This window comes from Rana temporaria, chromosome 3, assembly GCF_905171775.1.
Source record: "Rana temporaria chromosome 3, aRanTem1.1, whole genome shotgun sequence".
Lineage (NCBI taxonomy): Eukaryota > Metazoa > Chordata > Amphibia > Anura > Ranidae > Rana > Rana temporaria.
In genome coordinates this window covers 427,602,359-427,617,566 of record NC_053491.1, presented here as the reverse complement: position 1 = coordinate 427,617,566, position 15,208 = coordinate 427,602,359, and the positions used below count along the sequence as shown (strand labels likewise).

The 15,208-nt window shown below is 44.4% G+C and overlaps 1 protein-coding gene across 5 annotated transcripts in view; it reads left to right on the top strand.

Annotated features, from left to right (window-relative positions):
* The window catches only part of AKAP8L (A-kinase anchoring protein 8 like), a 55,163-nt gene extending 40,855 nt beyond the window's left edge, over nt 1-14,308 (top strand). For all 5 annotated transcript variants that reach the window (XM_040346277.1, XM_040346276.1, XM_040346275.1 and 2 more), the window contains 4 exons: nt 4,050-4,155; nt 6,370-6,500; nt 10,067-10,162; nt 11,951-14,308. In XM_040346277.1, coding sequence (XP_040202211.1) covers nt 4,050-4,155; nt 6,370-6,500; nt 10,067-10,162; nt 11,951-12,232 — 615 coding nt within the window. In that variant the 3' untranslated portion in view covers nt 12,233-14,308. The remainder of the gene's footprint in view (nt 1-4,049; nt 4,156-6,369; nt 6,501-10,066; nt 10,163-11,950) is intronic.
* The last annotated feature ends 900 nt before the right edge of the window (nt 14,309-15,208 follow it).

Genomic DNA, 15,208 nt, shown 5'->3' with positions numbered 1-15,208 from the left:
AGTATTGGGCGTGGGGTATTGCAGAGTATTGGGCGTGGGGTATTGCAGAGTATTGGGCGTGGGGTATTGCAGAGTATTGGGCGTGGGGTATTGCAGAGTATTGGGCGTGGGGTATTGCAGAGTATTGGGCGTGGGGTATTGCAGAGTATTGGGCGTGGGGTATTGCAGAGTATTGGGCGTGGGGTATTGCAGAGTATTGGGCGTGGGGTATTGCAGAGTATTGGGCGTGGGGTATTGCAGAGTATTGGGCGTGGGGTATTGCAGAGTATTGGGCGTGGGGTATTGCAGAGTATTGGGCGTGGGGTATTGCAGAGTATTGGGCGTGGGGTATTGCAGAGTATTGGGCGTGGGGTATTGCAGAGTATTGGGCGTGGGGTATTGCAGAGTATTGTGCGTGGGGTATTGCAGAGTATTGGGCGTGGGGTATTGCAGAGTATTGGGCGTGGGGTATTGCAGAGTATTGGGCGTGGGGTATTGCAGAGTATTGGGCGTGGGGTATTGCAGAGTATTGGGCGTGGGGTATTGCAGAGTATTGGGCGTGGGGTATTGCAGAGTATTGGGCGTGGGGTATTGCAGAGTATTGGGCGTGGGGTATTGCAGAGTATTGGGCGTGGGGTATTGCAGAGTATTGGGCGTGGGGTATTGCAGAGTATTGGGCGTGGGGTATTGCAGAGTATTGGGCGTGGGGTATTGCAGAGTATTGGGCGTGGGGTATTGCAGAGTATTGGGCGTGGGGTATTGCAGAGTATTGGGCGTGGGGTATTGCAGAGTATTGGGCGTGGGGTATTGCAGAGTATTGGGCGTGGGGTATTGCAGAGTATTGGGCGTGGGGTATTGCAGAGTATTGGGCGTGGGGTATTGCAGAGTATTGGGCGTGGGGTATTGCAGAGTATTGGGCGTGGGGTATTGCAGAGTATTGGGCGTGGGGTATTGCAGAGTATTGGGGGTGGGGTATTGCAGAGTATTGGGCGTGGGGTATTGCAGAGTATTGGGCGTGGGGTATTGCAGAGTATTGGGCGTGGGGTATTGCAGAGTATTGGGCGGGGGGTATTGCAGAGTATTGGGCGTGGGGTATTGCAGAGTATTGGGCGTGGGGTATTGCAGAGTATTGGGCGTGGGGTATTGCAGAGTATTGGGCGTGGGGTATTGCAGAGTATTGGGCGTGGGGTATTGCAGAGTATTGGGCGTGGGGTATTGCAGAGTATTGGGCGTGGGGTATTGCAGAGTATTGGGCGTGGGGTATTGCAGAGTATTGGGCGTGGGGTATTGCAGAGTATTGGGCGTGGGGTATTGCAGAGTATTGGGCGTGGGGTATTGCAGAGTATTGGGCGTGGGGTATTGCAGAGTATTGGGCGTGGGGTATTGCAGAGTATTGGGCGTGGGGTATTGCAGAGTATTGGGCGGGGGGTATTGCAGAGTATTGGGCGTGGGGTATTGCAGAGTATTGGGCGTGGGGTATTGCAGAGTATTGGGCGTGGGGTATTGCAGAGTATTGGGCGTGGGGTATTGCAGAGTATTGTGCGTGGGGTATTGCAGAGTATTGGGCGTGGGGTATTGCAGAGTATTGGGGGTGGGGTATTGCAGAGTATTGGGCGTGGGGTATTGCAGAGTATTGGGCGTGGGGTATTGCAGAGTATTGGGCGTGGGGTATTGCAGAGTATTGGGCGTGGGGTATTGCAGAGTATTGGGCGTGGGGTATTGCAGAGTATTGTGCGTGGGGTATTGCAGAGTATTGGGCGTGGGGTATTGCAGAGTATTGGGCGTGGGGTATTGCAGAGTATTGGGCGTGGGGTATTGCAGAGTATTGGGCGTGGGGTATTGCAGAGTATTGGGCGTGGGGTATTGCAGAGTATTGGGCGTGGGGTATTGCAGAGTATTGGGCGTGGGGTATTGCAGAGTATTGGGCGTGGGGTATTGCAGAGTATTGGGCGTGGGGTATTGCAGAGTATTGGGCGTGGGGTATTGCAGAGTATTGGGCGTGGGGTATTGCAGAGTATTGGGCGTGGGGTATTGCAGAGTATTGGGCGTGGGGTATTGCAGAGTATTGGGCGTGGGGTATTGCAGAGTATTGGGCGTGGGGTATTGCAGAGTATTGGGCGTGGGGTATTGCAGAGTATTGGGCGTGGGGTATTGCAGAGTATTGGGCGTGGGGTATTGCAGAGTATTGGGCGTGGGGTATTGCAGAGTATTGGGCGTGGGGTATTGCAGAGTATTGGGCGTGGGGTATTGCAGAGTATTGGGCGTGGGGTATTGCAGAGTATTGGGCGTGGGGTATTGCAGAGTATTGGGCGGGGGGTATTGCAGAGTATTGGGCGTGGGGTATTGCAGAGTATTGGGCGTGGGGTATTGCAGAGTATTGGGCGTGGGGTATTGCAGAGTATTGGGCGTGGGGTATTGCAGAGTATTGGGCGTGGGGTATTGCAGAGTATTGGGCGTGGGGTATTGCAGAGTATTGGGCGTGGGGTATTGCAGAGTATTGGGCGTGGGGTATTGCAGAGTATTGGGCGTGGGGTATTGCAGAGTATTGGGCGTGGGGTATTGCAGAGTATTGGGCGTGGGGTATTGCAGAGTATTGGGCGTGGGGTATTGCAGAGTATTGGGCGTGGGGTATTGCAGAGTATTGGGCGTGGGGTATTGCAGAGTATTGGGCGTGGGGTATTGCAGAGTATTGGGCGTGGGGTATTGCAGAGTATTGGGCGTGGGGTATTGCAGAGTATTGGGCGTGGGGTATTGCAGAGTATTGGGCGTGGGGTATTGCAGAGTATTGGGCGTGGGGTATTGCAGAGTATTGGGCGTGGGGTATTGCAGAGTATTGCGCAGGGGGTATTGCGCAGGGAAGGAAGAGTATTGCAGGGGTTAATGCAGGGATGGCTGAATCTGTGACTGCAATAGTCACAGATCCATCCCACACTGCTGCTGCCATCCGCGCTCTCCTCTCACACTGTACCGATCGGTACAGCGAGAGGAGGGAGGAACCGGCGTCATCAAATGACGCCGGTTTGTTTACCTGTGATCGCGCCGTCATTGGACGGCGCGATCACATGGTAAAAGACCGCCGTTGCCGGTCAGTTACCGTGATCTGTGTAGCGCCGGGTCTCATAGACCCGGCGCGCACAGAATTTTCTGTGTGCGCGCCCGAGGCGGCGCGCATTACTGCTTCTGGTGGGCGCCGTTTCAGAACGGCGACCCCCAGTTAAGCAACCACCTTGCCGCCGTTTGTAGACGGCGGCTGGTGGTTAAGTGGTTAAAATGGCACTCTGTGGTGGAATCTGGACATGATTTGAGTTAGTACTGTTTTCACCAATTGTCCTCTAGCACAGTGGTTATCAACCCTGTCTCCAGAGCCCACTAACAGGCCAGGTTTTATGTATTACCTTGGGGAGATGCAGACTAGAATACTGAAATCACTGAGCAGCAAATGATATCACCTGTGATGTATTTCAGTTACCTTGCAAACCTGGCCTGTTAGTGGGTCCTGATGACAGGGTTAATGACCACTGTTCTAGCTGACCTCTGTAGTTTCCCCTTGAAAAAAATTGGGAGAAGTATGGCAATACTTCTCTTCTGGTTCACAGGTGTGCACTTATTTCCCAAATTCAGTCGACAGAGGGTTAAAATGTCAGCGCTGTCAGCTGATGTCCAAGTAGGTCAGGTCTCTGCAGGGATCCCCAATTTGATGTCGGGGTCCACCCAGATTCCTGACCAGCAGCTGGCTCAACCTCTGTGTGTTCTTGACAACCTGAGCTAGCGGCTTTCACCCCCTCCACAGCCCCGCATTCCAGTGAGCGCTGGAGGGTGGAGGACAGAGAGTGGTGTTTGACAGCCACTGGCTGTCTGCTTGATGAAGAACAAGAACCTTTTTTAGAAATGGTCTCATAGTTTTGCTAGTATTCAGTTCAGCATGTAAAACTACAAATATTTTCCCTATATCTACCATGTGTATTGGCCTTTTGTAATTTTTTTTAGCAGTAAAAGTTAATTGGGCATCAGTAATAACTAAACAAGGAAATGACATGCATCAGTTTTTTTTCCTTCATCTCCTTCCTCAGGAATATGTATCGCACAAGACCAAGAAGACTGAGGACAGACGTAATGCTATTAAAGACCTTGGTACCACTATTCAGCAAATTTACAGGGACCAGGATCTCACCCAGGGTAATGACAGGTTTCTTATCTGTTTTGCCTATTTAATATGTGCATAGACCATATGAAGATCATAAGCTGCCATAGGCTTGAGAGGGCAGCAATTTGTGCAAGTATGATTTCACTACTGTATTAAGGGCAGAGTGTTCCAGAGGATCTGCTAAACTTACTGACTTATTTCATTGGAAGAGAAATGGAAAAGGGGAGGGGCTGGCATGTGCTTATAAGGAAGGAACATTGGCTGCACAAATCTGGTCTTTATGGAAGAGGGGCAAGAAGAAAGCCATTGTTAAAGCCATAAGAAGTCTTGTTTGCAGTTTTCGAGAAGCCCTGTGGGGGACACGGCAAACGTCGAAGGTGGTGTTCTGGTCAGATGAGACCAAAATTGAACTTTTTCGCCTAAAAGCAAAACGCTATGTGTGGCGGAAAACTTTCACTGCACATCACCCTGAAAACCAGCAGGGATAGGGAAGCTGGTCAGAGGGAGGGGGGGAGGATGGATGGAGCCAAAAACAGGGCAATCTTAGAAGAAAAACGTGTTAGTCTGCAAAAGACTTGAAACTGGGGTGAAGGTTCACCTTCCAACGACCCTAAACATACAGCCAGAGTTACAATGGAATGGTTTAGATAAAAGCATATTCATGCCAGTCAAAATCCAGACCTAAATCCAATTGAGAATCTGTGGCAAGACTTGAAACTTGCTGTTCAGACGCTCTCCATCCTATTTGACAGAGCTTGAGCTGTTTTGCAAAAAATATTTGGCAAAATTGTCACTCTCTAGATGTGCAAAGCTGGTAGAGACATCCCCAAAAAGACTTGAAGCTGTAATTGCAGCAAAAGGTGGTTCTACAAAATATTGACTGAATACAAATGCACCCCACACTTCATTTTCTTTCCACTTAACAATTATGTGCCACTTTGTGTTGGTCTATCACATACAACCAAAAAATTTAATTGGTTTTTAACATGACAAAATGTGGAAAATTTAGGTTTTAAAACCAATTTAAAGCAGTTAAAGGTTAAGTTTACCTTTTGAAAATAATAAATAATAAATGCATATATTTCTGCAGAAAAATAAATGTGCATTTATTTTTTCCTACAGCAGCCTGGAAAGCATTGTACCCATGATCAGTGGAACATGAGTGTAATGTCAGGCTCCTGCAGACTCTCGGTATAGCAGTTACTGAAGAGCAGGAAGATAAATGAATTACAAGAGCACTCACCAGCTCCCTCACAGTTCGTTGAGAATTGCACGCCATCTGCCGCAGTGGATGACGGTAGTTGTAGTTCATTCATTCACACAACCTTGTGAATGAATGACGCAGCTGTCACAGGTGGAGGCTCAGGGGGTACTGTAGCATGCTGCAGCTTAACCACTTCGTTACTGGGCCTATTTTGGCACTTCTCTCCTTCATGTAAAAATCACAATTTTTTTGCTAGAAAATTAATCAGAACCCCCAAACATTATATATATATATATATATATATATATATATATATATATATATATATATATATAATATATATATATATATATATTTTTTTTTTTTAGCAGACATTCTAGGGAATAAAATGGCGGTCATTGCATTTTCTCGCACGGTATTTGCGCAATAATTTTTCAAACGCCTTTTTTTAGGGAATTCAATTAAAAAATAACAAAACGGTAAAGTTAGCCCAATTTTTTTGTATAATGTGAAAGATGTTACGCCGAGTAAATGGATACCTAACATGTCACGCTTTAAAATTGCGCACACTCATGGAATGGCGCCAAACTTCGGTACTTAAAAATCTCCATAGGCGACGCTTTAATTTTTTTTACAGGTTACTGTTATTTTTGAGTTACAGAGTAGGTCTAGTGCTAGAATTGTTGCACACGCTCTAACGCACGCGATGATACCTCACATGTGGGGTTTGAACGGTGTTTACATATGTGGGCGGGACTTGCATGCGCGTTCGCTTCTGCACGCGAGCGACCGGGGCGTTTTTTACTTTTTTTTTTATTATTATTTTTTTTTTCTTATTTTACTTCATTTTTTTATTTTGATCGTTCTTCTGGTGCACAGAATCTCTGGCTGAAGACGGTGATATCTGAATGATGCCTGCAGCGGCAGGCATCATTCAGATATCACCGCACAAAGTCCAGGACGTCCTACGGGTCTCAAGTGGTTAAATATGGGTGTAATGTGTAACCTAGCCAATATACAAAGCCATTTTTATCTTTTGCAGACATGGGAATGGAACATTTTGTAAAGAAGGTTGAAGCTGCTCATTGTGCTGCTTGCGACGTATTTATTCCCATGAACTTCTCAGCAATACAGCGACATACCCGAACACCGCTGCACAATCAGAACCGCAGGGTAAGTCACCTTTGTGGAGCTTCATAGATGGGTAAAATACGACCCGTCATATAATTGTAGCTGTTGGTACTGGGCACCTGGGTTGTGTGATTTTTTTTTTTTTTTTTTTTAATCAGTTTTGGTACGTTCACACAGCAGTTTTTAATTGCTCGCCTTTTATTTGCAAACAGCTGAGATAACCTTGTTAAGGAAGTGGCCAGTTTGCAGGGTTCCTGTTTACATCCTGCCACTCGGTTTCTTTCGGCGATGGCAGCACCTTGTCCGCACAGCTGAGATTCAAGGAGATGGGCTTTACATCTGTGCGGACTTTATTCACTAAAAGCCTTCCCAACACTGATCTTCTTGTGTCTAAACTGAATTAGCAACATGATTGTATTCACATATCCTGGAAATTTGTAAATTGCTTAAACCCGGCCATACACGGTGTAAATTTCTTTCCTGCAACCACAGGTGGTGGGCGGTGGAAAGCCTTCCTCACCAGGAGAAGGCAGTGATTATTGCTAGTGGCTACAGCAGCCACTAGCGATAATCGCAAGAGAATCTAGCAGTCTGGTATCCAAGGACATTCAACCACCCCATTTAAGTGGTAGTAAACTCTGTTTACACCACATGTACCTACAAGTAAGCCTATAATAAGACTTGCCTGTAGGTACTGTGAATATCTATTAAACTTGCACAGTTTAGGAAATGTTCAGAGTGCATTCCGCCAAAGACATCAACGTAAGCCGGATCTTTACCGGCCATACTCCTGGTGTGCAGGAGTATGGCCAGAGGCTTCGAACCCGGAAGGAAGCCTGGGGCAAGATGTCGGCCATCTCGGCATTGACATTGCGGCTCCCAAGATGCTTCGTTCTAAGGCAGGGGTGGCCAACCTTTTGAAGAGCGAGGGCCACTTAAGCGATTTGGTAACTGATAGCGTACCACAATGAGCGGCGCGGGTGGATGGCAGCCCACTTGGCTCCATAGAACCCACTCTACTCTTCACAGTTCACCTGTGGCTTTCCTACAGGTTATCTGCACTTTGCCATAGACTTGTATTATATCCTGTAAGTGTGGTGCACTTTCAGAAAGCACACCAAACTCGCAGGTAATAGAGGTCTATGGCTCAGTGCAGGTAACCCACCGGTGCACTTCTCTGCACCTGTGGATTAGTTTGAAAGCAGCCCAGTAACCACTGCAGAACAGATATGCCCATATATACACACTGATTTTAGTAATAAACTTACCTTTAATAACGGTATTCTATTTTATTCCATCCCAGAGCATGAGGTCGCGGGCCACATCAGAGGGCTCCGCGGGCCACATGTGGCCCCCGGGCCACTGGTTGGGCACCCCTGTTCTAAGGTAAGTCTGTCATAATGTGCTAGTATGGAATGACATTGACTTGCAGGGACATTTATTTTTTCAACCACCTGCGGTTTACTACCGCTTTAACAGTTCGAATCTCAGCTGGTTTCTACTGAGCCGGCCGAGATTTGAACGGTGTATGGCCGGCCTCTTTTGTTGAAAAAAAACATTCCCCTCTGGGTGATTAAGGTACATTCCGAAATGGCAGTATTTTATCTGTGTGCAACATGAAAGTGAATAGGAGTGATTTCATGATTATCAATAAGCTGCTGCACTTGCAGGGCTATAATGAGGAAAGTTTGAGTCTTCTTCCCTTTTTTAGATGCAATTTCCCTTTTGGTAGTATCTCACCAAAAATGACATGTTTGTTGCATGGGATGCCCAAAATATGACTTATTTTAGTGCAGACTTCTGGGAAAATCAGTGAGCCAATCACACAAGCAGAAGTTCTCATTTATGAGGGGCATTCTGTACACCATCTGTGTACAAAACACCTCCAGGTCGCCATATTGCATTTTACAGAAAATAACAGAGCTGCAGATTGAAAAAAAGGTAATTTTTAATAACATTAAATTACAATATGGCTTGTGTTGCAATTGTATATGCAATATTTGTTTTATTAACTTTTTTTTTTTTTTATTGCTATTTTTTTTTCCCCCATGAAAGTGGAATTGCCTTTTTTAAAGCTCCTTCATTATGTAATAAGGAACTTGTCTTGTGTGCCAACGCTTTATGGATACTGGCAACTCATGTAATTGTTTGTGCTTTGTGTGGGTAGGAGGTTTCACATTGCAGTTGCTAATTTGCGCTTAACTTTTTTTTTTTTTTTTTTTTTTTTTTTATATAGCATATACAATTGCTACACAAGTCATATTGTAATTAAATGTTAAAAATTATAAAATCCATCCCATTAAATGCAATTCCATCAGAAACAAACATCTATTCAGATTAATAAAAGGTAGGCATCAGTAACAAAGTTTGTTAAAATCCCTGCTATGTACTTGCAGTACAGTGGAGTCACTCTTTTAAACGTATTTGCGGGGGTATTCGGCCGATATTGAGGCGCTTTTAACCCCCGTTACTGTCCGAAAAACCAACCGCAAAGCGTCCCTGCAGAGGCGATTTGCCTGCGCTATGGCCACGCTACCCATTGATTTCAATGGGCAGGAGCGGTAAACACACTGCTCCTTCACCGCTTCAAAGATGCTGCTAGCAAGACTTTTTTTTTACCGTCCTGCTAGCGCACCACTCCAGCGTGAAAGCCCTCCAGTGGCTCTTTCAATGATAATTCTGTAGGTAGCTATAGGTTGTTTCTAAAGTGCAAATTTCTTAAAATTGTGAATTGCTAGTCTGAATTGCAACTGGTTGACACACCTGTTGCTGTGCACACAGACTAATCATGTTCTGCTCCTGGTCGGATCAGATTCTAATGTTCACCAGTGGGTGCTAAACAGTCCCGGAGTAGTGAATGTGACCAGAATCCATGTATGCATTCTCCTAACCTAGTTCTAATCCAGTGATTTAAATCTGAGAGATTGAACTACTTGTTTACATTTAACATCCTATTTATATCAATGTGCAAAAAAAGAGGTTACAGAAATTGTAAAGTCCAGGTAGTAAAATTGAAAGTGTTGGTTCGATAAGTTCAAATAAATACCGGTTGATCCTGCCAGAAATCCAGTGAGCTTATAAGTTCTCTTTTGTCGGTTTGTATTAAGTGTCATCAGCTTTGTTCCCAATTCTCTTTGTAGAAGAGGGAAAGATGTTCTGTAGTCCTGTGGGTGACATTGTCATTCATCCAAGGGTACAGTAAATGATCATCTTCGGGTGAAAATAAAGACCAAAAAAAGCTTAGAACAATGGTAAAAAGAATGCAGTCATCACAGCCAAAGGACTAGTAAGCTGCAATTTCTTAATTTGAGATGCACATTAATCACCTATGTAGCCCCAGCCTCAGTGGGAGGATAGCCAATGTATAAGTATAGATGGCAAAACGCATTTAGGAAGCTGTCAAGCTGCAAAAGAGCAGGTCTTCACGGGTCCTGTACAAGGCAGATCATGATAGGACTTGCAGTTCTTCCGCAGATGTGGGGCCTTCAGTTTGCATGTACCTTCTCTAGTTAATTGGGAATTGTCATAAAAAGATCAGTTTTGAACAGTGTCCGAAACACTTTAGCACTTTAGTCATGAACGTTTTCTTATTCCTCTCTCTGCTCTAGAGCACAATGGAGAACTCGAAGAAGACAGCGCTGGTTGTGGCAAGAAGCATACTGAATAACAAGCTGATCAGTCAAAAGCTGGAACGCTATATAAAGGTGATAACATAACACATATGCATGAGTCAGTCATCTCGGGCCACAAGGGCCATGCCAGCGATGTAAGCTGAACTGCGCATGCACAGTTCAGTTTACATGCTGGAGAGCACTGCACATAGGCAGGTAGGTATATTTTATTGCTGAAAAGACATTGTATGTCTCTTCTTCCATAAATGGCCTACGTGCTTGCACATGTTTTAAACATTTCCTTCCTGTCTCCCTCTTTATAGCCATGTGCAATTGCATGTTATGATCTGATTTTTCACTTGGAAAAGCCTTCAAAAATACGTTCTCATAGTTGAAATATTGAGCAGGTCTGTTTTATATTATGGAATGTGCTGGGCAGGGTGGTCAAACATATATTTACAGGGAATGGACAAAAATATGGAAACGCTATGTGATTTGCTGGTTTCGCGTTGAAATCGGAAGTGATGTAACATTCTTTTGCTTCCGCTATGTGATGACACATCTAGGCAACAAGGGGGAATCCTCACTTTCATCATTCACTGCGTGCGCTCTTGGTAATACAGCGATATGTTGGAGCTTACTGAGTTTTATAGAGGGAAAATTGTTGGTGCCCGCTTAGCTGGTGCCTCTGTGACTGAAGTTGCCAATTTATTTGCGGGTCGTGAAGTACAGTATAAACGGCATATACAGTTTCTGGGGAAACGTCCTCTGATGAGGAAAAGCACAGTCAACTGACCGAAAGAGGCGAAAGGATATTGTGCTGGATTGTCACCCGAAATAAGAAAACTGCTGCAAAAATGAATGCTGAGCTCAATCTTCGTCTTCCAAAGCCTGTGTCCACAAAAATTGTGCAGAAGGAACTCCATAAGCAAAACATTCACGGGCGAGCTGCAATTGCCAAACCACTAGTGACCAAAATTAATGCTCAGAGTGGTGTAACACCCATAAATTGTGGACTTCCATCGAACAACGGAAGTACTATGGTCTGAAAAATCGAGTTTCACACTGTTGCCAACCACCGGATGTGTTTACGCATGGTGAGCACCGTGCAAAGCTTAATACTAGGACTGTCTTTTGTCAACGGAAAAGCATGGCGGTGGCACAATCATGGTTTGGGCAGCCATATCTGGGCATTGTGCAAGCCCCATCATCCCCTTGAAAGGTGGAGTCGCTGCCAGCGACTAGGTACACATTTTGGCCGACCATGGGCAACCCATGGTGCAGACCTTTTCTTGAAGACGGTGCCATTTACCAAAATGTTTAATGCTCTGATTCAGAGCTAGTCTTGTCAAAGGAGGGCTTGATGGGCAAGCAGACAGTCTCGCACCTTCCCTGGCGAAGTATTCGCAGGCCTCAAACATCAGACTATGATCATTTGTAAAGAACAAGGTTCAGGCTCGTATTTTGCCTCTGGCATCTCTGAGAACTGGAATGATTTTCTACATAAGAGTAGAATCAGATTTTAATATCCACTATCCAAGACTTATTTTTGTCAATTTCTAAGAGAATTCAGGCCCTCTTGGATGCCAAAGCAGTCCAACACCATATTGGTAATGATTTCGATATTTTATGTTGTTTTTCCATCATTTTGTCCAACTCCTGTATTTAGACATGCTGCACAGGTGTTATGACAGTCAAGTGGACAACCTATTACTACAATGTCTAGTGACCATCTATTTTTCCTGGGATGTGCTGGGCAGAGTTTCAGAGAGAACTGAAGAGTGTGTGCTTGGATACCTTTTTAGGGACTGATATTTGGCTAATGTGTACATTTTATTGCTGAACCCTAATGACAAGTTCACCTTCTCATTTGTTATGCAGGGTCAGAATCCTTTCGGTGAAGAACAGGATGAGGCCACAGGAAGTGGCAGCACTGGCCTGGAGGCCTCTGAAGGTCAGGAAATGGTGGATACAGCAGATGGTTCCTGTGCAGATGAAGACCTGCTGGCATGTGATTCTATTACAGCTTCTGCACCAGAGGCTATGAGTTCAGAAGATGCCTCTGATGAAAGGGTAACAGAGGATAGTGAAATGTGCGCCAGTGGTGATCAGGAGGAGTATACAGATACCGGAATTATTGGGGATTCTGTTCTTGAGCAATGAAAGATAGGAAGACTGAGCGATACTGAGATCTTCCTGGAAGACACGGAGAAGAGGGGATTTGTCTCCTCACTAGAACCTTCCACTATTCTCAATACAATACAGTGATTTGATATAAATTAAAGCCCATAAAAGGGCCTTTCATGAGAGAAATATTGAGGCTTCCATTACTACTTCCCATTCTGCAAAAACGAGTTGCCTGGCTGTTAGGCTGACTTTACTACAGTACTTTCAGTCTCTGACTGGAACAAGTATTGAGGTCAGGACTTCTGACTTTTGGTTGTGCACACTTGTGCCATGTCAGAATAATAGCCATGCCATTGGCATCTCCAGAAGGATGTGCACAGTTTATGGCCCTCATATTTCTCTCAGGAAAGCTTTGCTTTAAAGAAGGAAATGGGCTACCATTGCTGGCATCCTTTCTGAAAATGCCAGTTGTTTGGTTTTAGTACCTTAAAGTAGTCAAGAAGTAGCAGCCTTTGTCTTTTTGTGTGACAGGGTTGCTTCAAAGGAGAGTTAATGAGTGTAAATGTGAATTATTTTATTTGTACAAGTCTCCATCCATGTGGTAAACTGTAATTTCATCTCGGTAAAAAGCATGATTTTAATTTCTTTTTTTAAACTTTGCTTGCTGTCTGGTCATACAAGTACAAGGTGCTCTTAGATGACCATAGCAGCTGTCTGGCCGCAATACCGTGCCAAAATTCAACAGCAAATTTTGGATTTGGAGTATGTATTGAATAGCAGCAGGGGTCATCTCCTAAACTGTGAATCGTGTTACAGGTGACCCATGCTCCTATTCAATAAATAAGAAAATTTGCTGCAGTATAGAGTGCAATGGTACATTTTCTGATTGTCTAGAGTGCGGTGAGCTGGGCCAGCGCCTGGGATATTGCAGCAGAGGCTGTGATTAGCCACTCGACTTAAGCAGTATACAATTTTTTTTTTTTTTATCTAATGTTTTTAGGTGTCTATCCTTATTTGGCCAGATTAAAACTTTTAGCCATCTCTGTGCTGAGAAAGTCTGGTTTCGCTGGTGGGTAGCAACTAGAAGACATGATCTTTTTATTAAAGGCAAAAATTCATACATATATAAACATGTGCCAAAAAGATAATGTGACTTTAGCGATTTTTTTTTTTTGCTCAGAGTAACTCTTACACAGGTTCGCATTTTGAAAGGGATGAGCGTGGTATTCACCAAACATTCAGGCCCTGTTCACACTGGTGTGACATGCGCTCTGACTTTGAGAGCACATGTCGCATGACATGTAAAAATCAATGTTTCCCTATGAGAGCTGTCTTAACTGGGTCCGAGACTTTGGAGAAGGTTCCTTCACTACTTTGGTCCGACTTTAGCCCATAGAATTGAATGGCAGTTGCATCCAAGTCAGATCCTCATCTTAATTGATGTGATTTACATCACAGGAAGATTACACAGGAATTCCCTGAAGTTGCTTCTAAGTCATCTCACCCTCAAAGGTGGTTAATCGTTCCCTGTAATTTAAAACGCATGTGCAGGGAAGGTTCACCTACAGTATGCCTCTTAGTGTTAGAATTTCTTGTGTTTTTTTTTTTTTTCTTTATTAGATTAACAATCTGTGTGAGTCTTTTTAGAAAGTTTACGGTATTTAACTGGTGATTAGAACTGTTGTAGTACGTTACAAGAATATGGAACTTATCTGAGGAGTCATGAAGTGGGAATTTTGTAATGTATATTCTTTGATGGGGTTTGCTTTGCAGAAATGTGTATGATAAATCGAATCATATTTACAGTGAATTGTGTATTTCTGTCCTTTCTGTATGTGCATGGCTGATTTCCTTTCATTGCTAAAGGAAGTAGATGGAGATGGCTATTGCATCAGTGAAGTCCCGGAGAATGCCGTGGCCCAATTAACATAAGCTGGGCTAGTCTCAGGACCCGTAAGGACCTGTACATGATGCCGAGTGCTGTCCTGATCCTACGAGCCAAACAATGCAGACTTCACTAATGAATGAGACTCAAATAAACAAAGTTCATTTTTATTTCTCTGGTTTAGTGGCATTACATGTGTTAAAAATAAAGAGAATTTTTTTTACAGATATGGAACACATTTCTTATTTTATTCATTTTTTTTTTTTTTTTTTTTTTTACATCAGAAACAAGTTTATTAAAGAACAAATGCTTCACATACATTTCATGACTTCCAGTTCCACAAAAAAAATAGTGCCCAAACTTCACTGCCAATCATCCCACCTCCCCATGCATGGTGATTGCACCTCAAGTTTTTAAAGATCGCCCATACACCCACCCCCTCTAACGGCAATACCTGGACTTATACCTGAATCAATGGTCTCAAAGCAGTAACCTATCCAGTACGAGGTCCACTGGGGACAATCCTGGGGTGCTCAGCCAGGGTGACCACTGCCTTTCAAATTTACCAGGGCTCCCCCTGTGTTGAAAGATACATTTCTCTAGTTTCAACGTGTCTCCCACCTTATTGATCCATTCCCTAAGCAAGGGGGGGGGGTTCAGCCGCCTTCCATCGCTTAAGGATGAGTACCCGTCCCTGAAATAGGGCTCTTGCAATGGGCGGTTTGAAATTGTCCTCCAGGGGGAAGATCGTCTAGAATGCACGGTTTGGGGTCAGTCGGGATAGTCACTGAGAAGACACTATTTATGGTAATGGCACACATTTCTTAAATGCAAACTGCTTTGTTCATGAATAATAACCTCCTCACCAGAAACACATTTTCTTTGTCATTGCTCCCCTGTCAATTTTGATATACTCTGTACACATCTCGCTTCCATGTGAGAGCACTGGTGATTTGTTACTGGGCCGGCGCATAAGGGGGGTGAAGTTTTCATCCATATGAAAAGTGATGTCCTGCCCATATTTATGTCTGTTATTTAATCCATCCAGTAGAGGAGCAGTGCAGCACATGGAGCATATATAAAGGTAAGTGACCACAGAACACCAATGCTAGGGGCTTTCCTAATCA